Below are 16,356 nucleotides of genomic sequence, written 5' to 3' on the forward strand. Positions count from 1 at the left end.
ATAGAAAGACACAGCAAGCGTGTGGTTTACTTAGCTCTTTTTTTGTGGCAGTAATGATGCGTAATAAAAGAACTGTCACTTTCAATTCAATCAGGTTTTATTTTTGCCGTTAATATTAACATTTTTAGAAAATGGAATCAAAGGTTGGCCATAAAAACATATTAATAACTATGTATCAGCAAGCAAAGTCACGTCTTTTTTTTCTTATTCTTTACTTTCTTCCTGAAGACTATGGCATGCTTCATAGCTGATCTTTTACGGATCCCCATCTTTATCCTCTTTGGAGTTTTCTGCCTTTGCTTTCTGTCAGCTCTGTAAAGCAAAAAGGGAACATGCAGATTAGAATAAAATGGAGAATATACTTCTACATTTGCTGGTATTTTAAATAATCTGTCCATGTAAGTACATGAACTCAGAAGTACTGTCACAAAAAGTACAAGGAACATTCCATCTTATAGTGCTGATATTTAATCTTCCTAAACTGTTTGTCCACTTTATTGCCATTAATTATTTTTCATTTATGTACTTATTCAGCATTCACATTTGAACGGATGTAGTAGAAAACTTAAGAAAGGCCACTCGTCAAGTCCAAAACACACATAGACTTTCACACTCAATATATAATGTATGAATATATAATAGAGAGGGTTAAAAGAAAGTACCTAAGTGTAACAACACTACTGCTGGATCATCTCTTAGCAAACCCCCTTTCCTCTTTTCAGTTAGTTCCATCTGAAGACCATCATACACTGCTTTTTTTTTGGACTTTTTGCTACATACAAGTATGTGCTTGCCTATGTTACAGAAGCACAATGATGCCAGAATAAAAGTTCTTAATGTGACCCTCATTAATACAGATCTTGCATGGTGGAGATTTGAACCATACTACAGAAAGCACTTGAAATACCAGAAGGAAAAAATAAACAGGTACCACACAAAAGAGACAGGAAGCAATTAAATAGTGTAGTAACTCCTTTCTTTGCCCTTTCATGAAGAATCTGAAGGGGATAAAAGTGACCTGCTTGTTTTTTATCATATCCTCCTCCAGTATATAGTCCCCAGGAATAAAGCAAGTGGATGACAGTGAAAGCTTACAACACCACCCAAAGCCCCAAATCATTTATTTCTAAACCATATCCATGAAATAAGATCTAATCTCCTCTGAATGCTATCTTTTATTATACTAATGCATCATCACACTCACTGGCAAGCTGTTCCGCTGTGGGAGAGACTGGGACAGGTACTGCGTTTGTGACCTGCCTTGCCACAGACAAAACAGCCAACATCAGTCTTCTCACAAGTGTGGTTTTGAAGAGCACAGCAGTTGCAATTGTTACAGTGAAACCAAGCTGCAAAATAAGCTACATGATTTATGATATTCAAAAGGTTTAAAATTATCATTTTGAAACTAAGCTTTAAATATGGGCTATACTACCAGGTTTTTAATTTTGTTTTAGTTTTACAGTTTCTGATCCCTTATCATATTTCATAAGGCAGCCAGGTACTTCCTCATTAGACACAATGTGTAACTATTTAATTATAACTGAATTATAAATGAAAAAGTTTACAAAATGAGGAAACACTTATATGACAAATCAAAACATTTACGTTTTCCCATAACAAACATAAATGGGATTTAGTACAGCTCGACAAGAATTTATCAAATTTCCACACAGTGCAAATATACCTAAGTTATTGAATGGCAACTCTTGTGAAATTAAGATTTTTTTCTTTACTCTATGTCTTCTGAATGATTACATTTTATTTCTTTTATAGAGTATTTTCTCTTCTGGTTTGTCACCTCAGTTTCTGTAGATGATAGCTTAAACAGTAAGTGTACTTTTATTTAGAGAAATATTTTTCTGTACTTACAGGGCTTTACACATTTTTTGCAAAGAACACAATGTTTCCATCGTCTGCCATCCTACAAAAGAAGAATAAATGCATTGTTTCTTTGTTTATTTTTTTAAAAAGCACTGATTCTATCTTAATATTGAACTAATGATGTATGGTCCCCCTTAACAAAACAGGTCCTCCGTAGGAAGAACTGTAACTTAAAAACAATAGTCCTCAGAATCTGTGATAACAGCAGCAAAATGGCTGCATTTTAAAGCTGGCAAGTTCTACAACTTTTGAAATGTAAGAAGAAATGTGTCAACAGACCACCGATGAACACAGTATAGTGTAAGTGGGAAGTAGCAAACTTTTCCTGTCCTCTTTCCAACACAAAGGAAATGGAGAAACAGAAATTAATTCCCAGTGGGCTACAAATTATGTCCTGTGAAGTCAACAATACGTCTACAAAACTGAACTGTCTGGGGTTTCCCGAGGAAATTAGCATCAGAACAGGTTTTTACCAGAGCAAATATTATGGAAGTTATTATTTGACTACTGCTAAAACTTCTATTCAGAAAGAAGTCAAAACACTTACTTTTGACGTACATGAATTGCAGATCTCACAGTGCTGGTTACCAGAACTAACATACCGCTGACATATAGCACAAAACCTGGGGGAAAAAAAAAAAAGTATTGGTTCACTATTTGCTCAAGAAGCAATATAAATGAATTTTATACAAGCCTAGTAATAAATACAAGGATTGCAAGATCACTTTGCTGTATTAAAGATTACGGTTTTGATGCATAAAATCACCACTTAGGCCCAAAGCCTCATAATTATTCAGACACAGTACATCTAAATAGGAAAATTCAGGTGCTTGAATTCAAGCTAGAAACACTATCAGCAGTAAACGAAACCAAGTCCATCTCTTTGTCTTTGATTCTTCTCTTAGCGTTCATTTTATTAACTACTGTCTCAACCAAGCTGATTATCAGGGATAGCTGTCTCTTGGAGGCATGGAAAACACTTAAGATGGACTACCTGAGGAATCTCATCGTTCCACACTGGAAAATGTAAACCTCTTTTTAGGTTCTCAGCTCTCCTACACATTGTTTATAGAACATATGACCTTAGAACGAGACAGAGAAATGCGCTCTTGAGCCTGGCACCCAAAAGTTTGGCATGACAATACTGAACAGCACCTTCCCAAAGTGCTTTAGAGGCTTTATGCCCTAACTAAGAACAATCATGCTCTTTCAGCCACTTCAGTGTTAAGATATCTTACCTATAGCCCTCTTCTACAGGAAGTACAATCATACTTGGGGTGACATTCGTGAAGATACGAACAGGAGACTGTCTACGACCTGTCTTGCCATGTTTATAAAGTGCATGATTATCATAGTCTACCTAGAAAAATAAAACCATAGAAAAAGAGTCTTAAACTGAATGCTAAGCACCAGCAGAACTATTTACATATTTATTATCTTTAGAGGTGCCTTATGAAATTTTCATTTTTATATAAAAGACTCTAACTCCAAATTAGATTACAAATTCTACAGTAAGTATTTTGTCTCGTTTATGTTTAAATTTGTGCAACGATAATATGAGCCCAGACTCAGGAAACTAAGTTCCCAACACTACAAGAATTTTGTTTTACTTATCCCTTTTGGCTCTTTTGCATGGCATATCTGAGATAACATTGCAGTTTTTTGTTCTACAAAAGAGCAACCCATTAAAAAAAACAGGACTACAGCGTTGCGTCTGTTTGGCCATAAAAGAGTTGGCGTGCATCTTAATCTATCTCAGAGTAATTACATAGTTGCAAATCGAATCAGGACTGCTTTTTCCAGCACTGCCTTCAGAGACTTGTCACAAAAATTCTCATCTCTGAACACTAGCAGCAATGCAGAGTCTAGCCTAGCATGAGTTTCCAATTTTCTTCCACAAATTTCCATTCTATAAGGTACAAATATCTTGTCCGGGACACCCATGTCAAACATTACGCAGAGTTGTTACATGAGAAAATAAAACTTTATCATGATTGGTCTCTCAAAAGTCACTGATGTACACATTCTTAAACAACTTAGAGTATGGATACACTACTGGAGAAGCTGACGTCAGATTACTGTTTTATCACTGACAACTTTATTTATTACGTAATTCCAAACTTTCCATTGCTAAAATTATAATCTTGTCCTAGCAGTTTTGGAGTTGAAAGACCTTAATTTTTTTATTTTTTTTTTTTTTTTTTACCAGGGCAGGGCATTACCCACCAGGCTACTGACATTTCAACATCTGGGAAAAATGAAACACTCTTCTTCAAGTTACCTCTTCACCTCTGCAATATGCACCTGTTGAAATTAGTGCAAATTTTGTGACACTGAAAACCTGGCTCAAGAAATAAGTTAATGGACAGACAAGTTAAAGGTATGTAATAAACTGCAGGAGTGTGACAAACTTATCAAAGGTATGACTAACACAAATACAGAATCTGGGGTTCAGATGACGAGCACCACAGGGTTTGCAGTGCCTCCAATGCAGTCAAAATTAAAGTTCAGGAAGGCGGCCTATCCACAGACAAGTGTTACCATTACACCTGCTTTCATTCAAATTCCAGTTCACACTGTACACAACTGCAGTTCAGCAGATTCACTGGGTTCAGTTATACCTGGTAATCCATCATACTGAAGCTTGGGAAAAATTCCAGAATACGAGACTCAAAGAAATATGGAAATATCCAGAACATAGGCATCTCTTGGTTGTCATGACCTAGTCATGGAAAAACTTAGATGTACATTAAACAAGGTACAGGAAGCATGAAAAATTTACAGTAAATACATAAACATGTATATGTATGCCATGCTGGGCATAAGATCCTGTTTCTTTAGGTGACAGAAAGTTTTGGTATGTTTCATACATGCGGAACTGTAAACTCCACTTAACTAACAACTCTCAGCACCTGCCTTGGTAAGAAATTATACTGGTTTGATAGCTTATTCTTCTCTACCTTTAAAGTCCACTTTAATTGCAAAGTAGATTTTTAAAGAATCTGAAAAAAATTTTAAGAGAGACTTAGAGAATTCAGTATTATTAAACTAAAAGTATCAGGAGAGTATATTAGACACATCGTAGTTCATCTTTAGAAATTACAATATGAGTGGGCTCACACTCACCTGGGTAGCAAGAATCACAGACTTAAACAAGTGCTTTTTCTTACAGTGATGTTACAGCTCAACCCACCTATCTAGTTGTAATACATACCTTCTTCTTCTGTCTCCTTCCACATTGCCATCAGTTTTTTAAAACTAGAAGCCAGTGCTTCCACTAAACCTCCAAATGGAGGATCAGTTACCATAATGACTCTTTCATCATTGTCTTGATACAAGAATTTCCTACAAGTTTCACACGCAGCCTGTAAGAAGCAGAGGTTAACTTTGAGAAATACAGAATCAAGAACAGTAAAAATACTGTATTTTGCAATAAAATTACTATTTTAGAAGTTTCAACTTTGAATACGGAAGTTATTTCCTCTTGTGGAGATGAATTACCTCTTGTGTAGCATTAAAAAAAAAAAAAAACAAAACAAAACCAACTAGCATTGCAGCACTGAAAACAAGTACCCTGTTCAGTTAGTGATAACGTATCAAGGGTAGATGCAATTCAAGCTTCCTAAGATAGTCTCCTACCTAAGGGTACTAAATTTAACTTTGAAAAAATACGATGTTATTCACAGCAAAAAACCCAAAGTTCAGGCTCAGAATACATTTACTCATGCCCTTTAACTTTAGTTTTATTCTGTAAAGCATTATCAAAGTAATGGGAAAAAGTTCAGTGCAGTGAAAACTGATTCAATCCATACTGGGTACAACAATATATAGTGTTGAAATTTTAGCAATCCAACCTGGACCCTATTATTAAAGGAAATGTAAAAAGTTACGTATTCACTGACATCTTGCAGCGTTCTCTCATCTATTACTTAGATTCTATTGCATCCCTAAAACAGATTTTCAACACTAATATGCATTCAAAAGCGCTGCAGTTCAGTCCTTGACTATACTGCAATACAGTGCCATTACAGGTGTCACCTTTTCACACCTTGAAAAGAACATTACAGTGTTTGTAATGCACATGAACAGAGTTTTTTGTTTTAATTGCAAAATACAAAACTGGAATACAATAACGGAGAAAAAAAATTCAAAGGTAAGGCTTTCAGACCAACCTCTCATTTCATTCTAGATGATTCTTTTTATTTTCAAGATTCCATTCAAAACTAGGTTTTAGAAAGGAAAAAATCTGAACATTGTTTACATAGGGTGAAAGATATTACAATGAACATGTTTATGCAAATCAGCAGTGGCTTACTAATGATGGCAGAGGAAGAGCCAAGAGTGAGTATACTACTGGGATAAATATTTGAAATTAATGTTTGGAATTTATTTACACTGTGATTCTCTGTACAAAGCTACAATAAATGTCCTACTGCAGCTGCAGGTTTCCTAATGAACTCAAAAATAAGCACTAACTTGACATTTAAAAAGAAGCAAGCAATTCAGCATTTTTTTTAACCATGACACTAATTCAATCTCATTTTATAACAAGATTAACCTTTTGACCTTGCTTGTCTACAATAAAGCAGGAAAACCTCCTCTTCCCTCCCACCTCCAGTAACAGTGAACAAGTCCCGTGGCATCCACTGAGCTTGTAAAGGCTGGGAATAAACCAATTCTGTTGTAGCCACACAAGAACAGGGGCTAATGAATACTTACATAAGGCAACAACTCACACCAAAGTGTCATTTTGATCAAAGCAGCAGTTAAGGTGTGTAAGTAACATTAGTTAGCATAAATTTAATATGCAACTTTATAATTGAATCAAGTGAGAGAGAATGATTGAAGAGGCACTGATACGCTTTGATTTCCAGTATTGTTGACCATTTTTATCTCATTACAGTTGTTTTCTACTGGACTAGCCATTACTTTCCTAAAAAAAATCTGCATCAACAACATGTACTTCTTTACAAAGCAGTCAAGAAACACTTGGCCTTACCTCTCCATCAAAAAAATAATGATTAAACATGTTGTAGTGGCAGAATTCATCCTCTGTGTAAAACTGTGAATACCTGTAAAATAAGTTTTAACAGTAGTAGAAAAATAGGAACAACTTCTTGCCTGCCCCAAGGGGCATTTACAGTGAAAACAAGACCTTAACAACATCTCTGGGTTCCGATTACTGACAACACACACCAATACGGGGAATTATTAAGTATAATCACTTTTCTTGTAAACCCAATGTCATTTGTGTATGTGTGCAGGAACAGAGATGCAGAGGGAGGAAAAGGAAAACAACCACCGATTTATCTTTTGAAGCAGTAAGAACTGCACATACTCTACAGATAGATAAACATTTGTCAAAACCTACCTGAAATCAATATCTAGCAGAAGGCTTCTAACCTTGAAATCTTCCTCTTGTGATGCTTTTGACTGGATCATTTCATGAAGCCTGAAGTATAATTGGAGCAAATAAATTTAACACGTAACCACTGGCTTCAGAAATTATCTTGCAAGACAAGAATGCCTGGTACTTTACTAAACCTAAAACCAAACAGATAGAGAAAATGGAGTAACCTGAATTTGGATGAGTCCATTTGGCTAATATTCAAAGTTAGAAAAATAAGTTAGTCTTAAAAGATGAAAAGTCAATGGACCCTACTGGATCACCACGAACAAAAAAAAACCCAAACACAAGCAAAGAAACCCACTGACACTTCTGTAAGACACAAAGCAAGACATTTAAAGCCTATGTGTGTGTGTGTGTTATTTGCAGTGCAGCTACAGTCTCCTGTATTTTATGAGCTCAAAGCAAGACTCCACTAGATGCTTGGATAATCCCAACCAACTAAAGCATAGGGATAATCCTTGATTATTTGAATATTAGCAAGCTGCACAGTTTTGAAACAGAAATATTATTTGAAAGTGTAACAATTCACATTGATGTACCTGGGTGTTCCAACAGAGAGCACTCGCCTGAATCCTAAATCAATAATAAGATCCAGCAGGAACTGGCAACTTCTGTCTGCAAATAAATACTGTGCATTTGTTTTTTTATTCTCCAACGGATAGAGAAGTTGACTGGGACTTTTTAACTGGGCAGTGGAGATACCACATAGGAACTGGTGATCTGAGTGTTCTTCCCATTCAGCTGGCAATAGCAGTTGCTGGCACTCCTGGCAAAACCTCCTCTTTGATAATGGCAACAGAACAAAATTCTTGTACCTTTAAATACAAAAGACAACAGGGAACAAACTTTGAAAAAGCCTTTGTAAAGGACATGAAGGTGAGCTATGAAGGGGGTTTCGTATTTTGTAAGAGTTCAATTTAAACAGGCAATATAGTTTAAGCTGCTCTTGCACGACTCCACTATCTACCTGTGAATGAAGTCATATTTATGAAAAAATAAAATATTCAAAGGACACTGTGAAAAAGCTTCCCCTGAAAGCAAGCATATAATATGCTGGCCAAATGCATTTAGAGTCTCCATAAAGTAACGGATGTCAGAGTGAAGACTCCATATCAACTACTAGCAAGCAGTCCTGTAAGTTTATATACAAAACTCAAGACATGTTACTCTATTACCTTTGCTTTTTTTTCACAATGTAAAGCCTGTTACTTTTGCACACTAAAGTCAGAAACATTTTTTTTAACTGAAACTCCCACTAACGTGTTGTTAGTACACTATATGCACAAATGTAAGAAGAACTACACATACATACATAAAAAAAAAAAAAGATACAGTTCCTGGGTTGAAAATACCATGCTCTAATGACATGTTTCATGCTATTTTCCCATTGCAGTCAACCAGTTATTTTTCCGAATCTCTGGTATGTTTTCATATTTTAAAGAACCCTGAAATACTCTCTCTACATTCAGAGTACCTAAACTTGCATTACTTGATTCTTACTGAAGAAAATATGCATAACAATACCTTTCCACATTCTGTCTGTGTGTAAAAGGCGGCTGATGATTTCTATTGTATTCTTCACGTGCTGCAAGCCTAGTTTCTGACACCTGTAAAATTTATGTATATAAAAAGTTACAAACCAACTAGATATCACTCTGTATTGTACATTAAATCTCAATATTAAACAAAATGGGTGTAACAAAGGTGTCATGCTTTAGTTACTCTGCACAGAAAAATTATCATATTATTTGGACTGTTGTATCAGGAAAACAAGTATGACTGCAGCACAGAGGCATGCTGCATAACAACACGAATCTCTCATTGTGAATTTAAACTGTGTAAAATCAAATAGAAGCATTTCATTCTTCTACCATTTATAATACTCAGGAAAAAACTCAGAACATGACGAAGACAGAAAGAGGTATATTTTCCATTAATGCATGCCAGCAGTTGCATTCCCTCTGAAAAACTATGATCTGATCCTGCACAACTGACGACAGCAAAACTGTTGACTAAGTCTTTTGTGTGTGATTATTTTAAATGCATGATAGCTCTTCCCTGAGTCTTATATTTTGTTCCCACAAAACATACTTAATGGTTTACAGTTAACAGAGTTTCAAGACATTTGAACAAAACATGGAACTGATTTGTTTAAAGGTGGAGGCAGTAGAATTCAATAGAACAGAAGATGCCATATATGTGACATTCAAAATGAAATTTCACTAGGAATACCACTTAAACCTACATAGCTGGGTGATTAACCACCTAATTTTCTCTTTGTACAACTTTTCAGTAGCAACCAGCACAGCAATGAAATGCTTACAAACTCAATTAAATTACAGCCTGCCAACCTGCTGAGGACAATGACCACAACACAAGATACTCATTTAGGAAACAGAAAAAGTAACACAAAACACAGCAGACAAAAACTGCAGTAAGCTCTCCGTGAATATGTATCATTGCCGATTTGACTACCCTACAATTATACAACCAAAGTTCTTTAAATTAAGAGATATTGCTGCAGATATTCTAAGACTACTGAGCATCACGCTGATCCTCATCATCTCACTATTTTGTATATCCATTGTTTGCCTCTATCCACCAGATTTTCTCTGTCTTAATCGTGAAAGACGAGGACATCTTGGGATCAGAATATCGTACTGTGTTCATCATTGCACAGAACTGGCAAACTTCATAATTTGAATACTTGAATGTTTTGGCAAGACAGTAGCAAATACCAGTTTTGCTCAAAAAGTACACAGCCTTCTCTGAAAGTTATACCTGATACATTTTCTCCTGACAGAAATAACTGCTCCGCTAAATACAAACTATTAAACAAAGTTTATGACACAGTAATTACCACAGATTGCCAGAACAAAATATACTCTTTTAAACAGAGGAAAAAATTCCCAATATTTACCATAGTCTTAAGCAGTGCTCTCTTACCTTCTCATCTTCCCACTGGAAAAAGTTACAATCTTTTCTATCCCTACAAGCTGAACAAGCATAAAATCTTCTTCCCTCCTCTTTTCCTTGGCAGGTCTTCACAAACAGAAGAGCGGGACCTAAAGGACAAACGTAATTATATGGTGACACACGGGACACCACCAGATCTCTTTTAATGCCTTCACTGCAAGCGTCAGGCTTACAGAATAAGGTGTTAAGGATGCTGTAAAACACAACCAGTCCCTCGAGAGGAGCCGAGAAAGCAGCTGGAGACGAGTAACAGGGAGGTGTCAAACCCCCCCACCCCCTGGGAACTGCGGCCGCCTCCGTCAGGCCTCTCAGAGCCCGCGGCCGGCCCCACTCCTCCTCTTGGCGAGGCCCGCACCCCCATCCCACCCGAGTGGCCCCCCCACCGCCCTGCTCACCGTGCGGACAGCAGGGAGCGCCAGGTGCCGTCCCAAGCAGGGCCAGCCCGCCCGCTCCCGGCCGCTCCAGCCCCCACAAACCCTCCGCGCCTCCCGCGCCGCCAGCCGCCATGTCACCCCCTCCTTCCCAGCGGCCCTCGCCCCCCGCCGGCAGGGTAAGGGAGGGGCGGGGCAGCCGGCGCTGCGGCGCCCCCCAGCGGCGCGGCGGCCCCACCGCCAAGGAAGACAATGTCTCTGCGGTAACAAGTACAGGGAACATGAGCACAAACCAGACACCCCTGCATTTCAGACTATGACATTTATTTTCTTCAGTAGGCGTATCTGGTACATAAACACCAGCCTCGATTTTTTAATAAACTGTTTGCATAAAAACAATCATGGAGAGTTTATGAAGGTGGTCATTTCAATCCTATTTTGAACTCCACCCTACAGTGAGCTTTACATTTAAGGCTTAAACGTTTCAGTTCATCATGTGAATTGCTGACATGCTACATTAATATTTACATCCACACAAAATTATATAAAATACAAGCATTTTATTATTTTTTTAGTTCAACGGTATTGCTTAGAATTACAAAATACAGCAATGTCTGAAATACTGAAGGTTCCATAAAAGCAGCAATTTTTTCCCCATTCCCAGTCTTAACTGTCCAGAAAATTACTAAATAAAAATATTTATCATGTTACATAAGCCACAGATATAGGAACATGACCATCAAGTCTTAAACCACATAATTTAAACATAAATGCAAATGGCAACTGGCAAATGAGCATGACATTGCTAAGGGCATCATAATAAGTCTCTGTGCTTTAAGTATTACAGTCTTTTTCTGGTCAAAAAAAAAAAATAACAGTGTTTTTAGATAGAAATTTAGAAGGCAGACTGGCTTTGTGACAAACACATCAGTGCTTCTGTCATTAAAAGTGCAGAACCACTTTGGTGACTACTGATGAACACATTTATACATATATGGCAAACAAACCTGTATCAACATGGTGCAATTCTTTCACTGTGATGGATCTACGAAGAAATAGCACAATTTTCCACACATGTGCTTAAAGACAAGTTCTAAAAGCTACAGGTGAAATGTCAACCTCTGAAACGTACACTCAGTTTATTTTGTCACAGTAAACCGTGTGCACTTACACAGGTTGAATTTTGCTGTAATTCAACTATTTAACTATTTTTGGTCCCCATGTGCAAAAACTACTTGGAGCACTTTTTCCCTTCTCCCTTTCTTTCACTTGTTTGTCAAGGACAGATTGATTTTTTTTATTATTATTTTATTTTTAAGTGCATTACTTTTCAAGTAACTAGCCTCTGAAAAATCTATAAACAGCTTAAAATATCATGAAGAAATTCCAACAAAAACCATTTTCACAATCAAAGATAACATTCTGCACTTTAAGAACCATATAAAAAGAAACTGATAGTGTATATGTTCTCACATTTATATTAAACAAAGAGAATTCCTGTTCTATTCAAAAGTAGTTTCTCAGCATATGCGAACTGTTTATCTTCCCTTATTCAGAAGACATTAATTTAGCCTATAAAAATACAATATGGACAAGTTCTTCTCATTCCCTGACATAAGAATTCACAATTTTGACACAAAAATTGTAAACTTTTATTACATTCAAAATACATTTCTTAAGTCTTTAGAATTTAAGTTCTGAGGTGTTGGCAGTCAGAGCTCTTGGCATACAGAAGTATGTTATTGCAGAGCCCTTACACAGAAGTAGCTTTCTAAAGTCAAAAGAAACTTACTCTTCCCACTTATTTTCAATTGCTACCAGGAGGAAAAGAAAGGCTTCCTGCTATGGAAGGTCTGTGTGAATGCATTACTCAGCTGAACAATCCGGCCCTGACTTCCAGTGGTACTTCGCTCCACAATCACACGCGGCATCTGAACAAGCTGAATGGGACTTTTTTCATCCTTTAATGCCTGCGTAAGGTTTAGTATCTAAAAGAGTAAAAGGAGGCAAGGTGAGGGCGCACAAATAAAACTCTGGCTAGCAGACTCACAAATTTAGATGCCACTCTTAAATCAATTTTGTAGAGGATTGTGCTGTCAAGTTATTTTTAAAAGATAGTCTATACCAAGTAGAAATATTTTATTTCTTTGGTAACATTATGACATCCTACTGGTATCTGACTACCCTTCTATTATTTTCTTGAATATTTCATGCAGTTCCCTCCAAATTTTTTGAAAACATTACATACAAAAACCTAAGAGCATTTTAAGTTTAGCACATCTCTTACGAGCATTGCATCTTCAATAAAAAACCTACAAGAAAGCAATCAACATGCATTTAACATAGGATCTACCAGAAGTTTAGCTACAAATTATTTTTCTATGAGAAGACATGAAGCCATATTATTTAGCTACACCAAACTCAGTGCTAAGATCCAGATTCAGCCCTCAGCTCCCAGGAGCCTGTTATCTTCCTTCCAAAACTTGAGTGCTCATGAACAACTCTGGTCATTTACTCCATGTTCAATGTCATCCTGCTGAAAACTGAGGCAAGTATTCAATTTAGTTCTGGCGACACACTTGCACTATACTTAATACCAAGCCTTTTTTCCCCACTGCATAATGCCCCTTTCTTCCTTGTGTGACTTACTGATGCCTTGCTCATTCTGCACTGTCATGGCTGAAGAACCCTGACAGATCAAGTCCTTTGCACTGTTTACTGCAATTTGGCTTTTCCGGCAACTCCACCTGACATTTACATTTACATTTTTTAAGCCAATCCTTTGTAGATCTGTGTAGATCTTTGTAGATCTGGTTGCTTAGTCTCTATATTCTTGAGAGAACTGTTTATCTTGGTTTGACACCCTTTCCAATATTTTTTTCCGCTGCCTCACGAAAATATGCTTCTAACTACTTTAGGTATCTTAGATTTAAAAATCTCGCCACTTATGTGCAAGGTGTATTTCTCTTCAGCCTCCTTATCAACCAGATTCTTTATTCTCTAATTCTTAAATTTTCATTTATAAGGATGTATTTACAGATGTTTTTGATATCCTATAAATTCATCTTAACTGAATGAATCCATTATGAAATGATCCAAATATCCAACTCTTCTATAATGCCCTTGTAACATCCTTTCGTTTTACACTAAAAGCAAGTCTAAAAGCAGTGCTAAAAGGCATCATTTGCTGATGTATTTCCAATCACATCAAAGAATAACTCATTATCTGCATTTCTTTCCTAAATCCATGCCTGAAAACTTGGCATCTCGCACAGCAAAACACATTCTTTTACAGCTACAGAGAGATTTAGAAGAAAACCAAAACACCAAAGAAAACTCTGCTGAAATCCACCCCAGAGAAAGGGTGTGAATAAAGGGTCCAGGTGCAGCCTTTATGGCAAGAGATTAATTTAGACAACCTTAGCTAGATATTTCCCCATTATATAGATCAGGTTTTTTTTCCTTAAGCTTTTTGTTAAAAAAAAAAGATTCCCTGTAGTCAATTGTCTCATCACAAAAAAAGCTATTTAACACAGTTTAAAAGAGATGAATACTTCAGAAGTGACCTTCCAGTGACTGCACAAACTTCTCAGAAAAGTAATTTCAGAAATAACTCCTATAGTCCAATTTAATAAGTAAGGTTTGCTGGCTTTTATCTACCACACACAACTGATGTTAACTTGGATGATGTTTGACTAAGCAGAGCTGCAGTCTTGTGCAAGATATTTCTTAATACAGGAAACTCTAAAGAGAAAAGGTCAGCTTAAGCCACTGTAGGAATTCTAAGTGTCTGGCTTTAAACTATCCATGTTGAATTTATGAATGTAGAGAAGCCAGTTTTAGAACATTCAGGGCAAACAGGACTATTAATTTATCTAGTCCAATTCCCTTACATTTTCACAAATCACTGTTTTATGCCCACAATGACCTAAATTCTTAGCTAAAGCTTCTTTTCTAGCATATCACATCAGTCTTAAATTTTAAAACGTCAAGACGACAAAGAAACTCTTCTCTTATTTCAGTGTTAAAAAAGAAAAAAAAAACCAACAAAACGCCACTTAACTATCATCAAATTTCTAATCTGAAAATGGCTGGATTACTTTGCTAATCATTGGTTCCAAGTATGGTTCTGTCATTTGCTAGAATGAAGAAATTTTATTACCTAATATTGCTTTCTTGTGAGAGGTATTTCAATAATGAAGTTAACCCTCCAAAATAAAGTTGTACTGATTTTAATAACATAAAATTACCCACCAAATTTTCCATCCAAGTTTATGACTCTTCTCCAGTGTTTAATTTTTAAAATACCTTCTAAGAATACATATGTATTAAGTCCTCTCCTATCCCCCCAAAAAAACAATAAAACTCAATTCGTAAAACTTCGTCTATAAAAATAAATTAAAAAAAAAATCAGTAGACACTTTCTGCTGTCTCATCCATACATAAATAAAAACAAACTCTAGAAAGAAATTTAGACCTCTCAGATGAAAATACCTTCAAGTATCTTTCAATTCAAGTCAGTTTCTGTAGCTCTAAAAAACCAGCTGAGAAGTGATGACAAATTAAAATACATAAATAAAAATGTAAAAAAAGCAATCTTACCTGCCCCCTCATAACAGACATTTGGTTTTCAAACGTAGCCTTGTCAAATCCTTTATCAGTCTATATTAAAGAAAACAAACAGTTATTATAGGAAATGACCTGTTTGTTTTTAGCTATATATTTAGCACACAAAGTTATCCATTTAATAATACGTATAGTCATATTTACCAACATTATAATATTTTTTGGAAGCTTCAAATACTAACAGTATGACCCATAAAAAGATCTCTTTATTGCAGCAAGTTAACATATGTGGAAATGAAGGATGTTCCATATCATAAAAGTAAAATACACCAGTGGATACCACTTCAGGGCATTGGCAGGTAGACTTAATACCATCCCATAATGTTACATCACTCTCTCTCGTAAAAGTATACTTCCTTCTTCAGATTTATTAAATACTTCAACTTCTGCTGGGTTTAATAGACAACCCAGAGCCATTTTGAATACAACTGAGTCAAAGATGCAAATATTGCGAATGTGTTTCAGGATCTAGTTTTGACGTTACAGTTGCAGTTTCATTAAAAGTCTATAATTTACATTTCTTTCCATCCTGATCATTTGGATTATTTCACTTGAACATCTGATACAATTGTTTATGGAACATTTCAGAGAAGGACACTTCTTTACATGTCAATATTGTAGCACTGTTTCAGCACCTCTAAAATAAGTCTGACTTACTTTAAACATGGCCAAGATTTCAGCATCAACTTCACACAATATATGTGTGTAAAATTCAGTATATGAAAGGTCTACAGGTACTTTAAGTTACATTAAATACATTATTTCCTCAGGTTGCTACAGTTTATCTTGAGTCTATACACACCACACAGGTATGGAATTTTTACACAGATTTGTGCTATAAAATTTAACTAGCTTTAACTGATTATGTGAAACTTAGATATATAAAAAGTAATTATGTTCTCATATGAGCTGATTACTATCAATTAGCCACATTAGCAAAACAGTTTCCTCTTAATTATACAAACCCTTTCTGTCACGCCAGTGTTAAAGCTAAAATAGCACAGTATCAGGACATGCAGAAACTAATTTCATAAAAAGAAAAACCATCTAACTGTCCCATTACAGGTATTAGCTATTTCAGTAAGGCTC

At 36.0% G+C, this 16,356-nt stretch overlaps 2 protein-coding genes across 3 annotated transcripts in view; both read right to left on the reverse strand.

The window, feature by feature from the left end:
* Positions 1 to 75: 75 nt before the first annotated feature.
* On the reverse strand, positions 76 to 10,801 carry ZCCHC4 (zinc finger CCHC-type containing 4). The gene is made up of 13 exons (XM_086746783.1): positions 10,666 to 10,801; positions 10,241 to 10,359; positions 8,819 to 8,901; positions 7,834 to 8,109; positions 7,256 to 7,336; positions 6,884 to 6,956; positions 5,099 to 5,249; positions 4,506 to 4,606; positions 3,123 to 3,244; positions 2,432 to 2,507; positions 1,873 to 1,924; positions 1,205 to 1,349; positions 76 to 312 (listed from the first exon to the last, which is right to left on the reverse strand). Exons 1-13 carry the CDS (start codon positions 10,775 to 10,777, stop codon positions 189 to 191), a joined length of 1,515 nt encoding a protein of 504 aa, XP_086602909.1. The 5' UTR covers positions 10,778 to 10,801; the 3' UTR covers positions 76 to 188.
* Positions 10,251 to 16,356, reverse strand: part of PI4K2B (phosphatidylinositol 4-kinase type 2 beta) — a 22,091-nt gene continuing 15,985 nt past the window's right edge. The window contains exons 9-11 of one of the 2 annotated variants that reach the window (XM_086746786.1): positions 15,244 to 15,303; positions 12,434 to 12,629; positions 10,251 to 10,359 (exon numbers count right to left, since the gene is read on the reverse strand). In XM_086746786.1, coding sequence (XP_086602912.1) covers positions 12,456 to 12,629; positions 15,244 to 15,303 — 234 coding nt within the window. In that variant the 3' untranslated portion in view covers positions 10,251 to 10,359; positions 12,434 to 12,455. Of the gene's footprint in view, positions 10,360 to 10,944; positions 12,630 to 15,243; positions 15,304 to 16,356 lie in introns of those variants that run through there. The other variant, XM_086746784.1, reaches the window with a different exon arrangement.

Source organism: Chlamydotis macqueenii, chromosome 4 (genome assembly GCF_036417535.1).
Source record: "Chlamydotis macqueenii isolate bChlMac1 chromosome 4, bChlMac1.mat, whole genome shotgun sequence".
In the NCBI taxonomy this organism is placed as follows: Eukaryota; Metazoa; Chordata; class Aves; order Otidiformes; family Otididae; genus Chlamydotis; species Chlamydotis macqueenii.

What these genes read in the sequence shown, in the direction of transcription:
- ZCCHC4 (XM_086746783.1), bottom strand. Translation starts at nt 10,777, where the DNA reads ATGGCGGCTGGCGGCGCGGGAGGCGCGGAGGGTTTGTGGGGGCTGGAG. An exon ending in CGCTCCCTGCTGTCCGCACG is followed by an intron (nt 10,360 to 10,665) that starts GTGAGCAGGGCG and finishes TTTGTCCTTTAG; the next exon opens with GTCCCGCTCTTCTGTTTGTG. An exon ending in TCCAGTGGGAAGATGAGAAG is followed by an intron (nt 8,902 to 10,240) that starts GTAAGAGAGCAC and finishes TAAATTTTACAG; the next exon opens with GTGTCAGAAACTAGGCTTGC.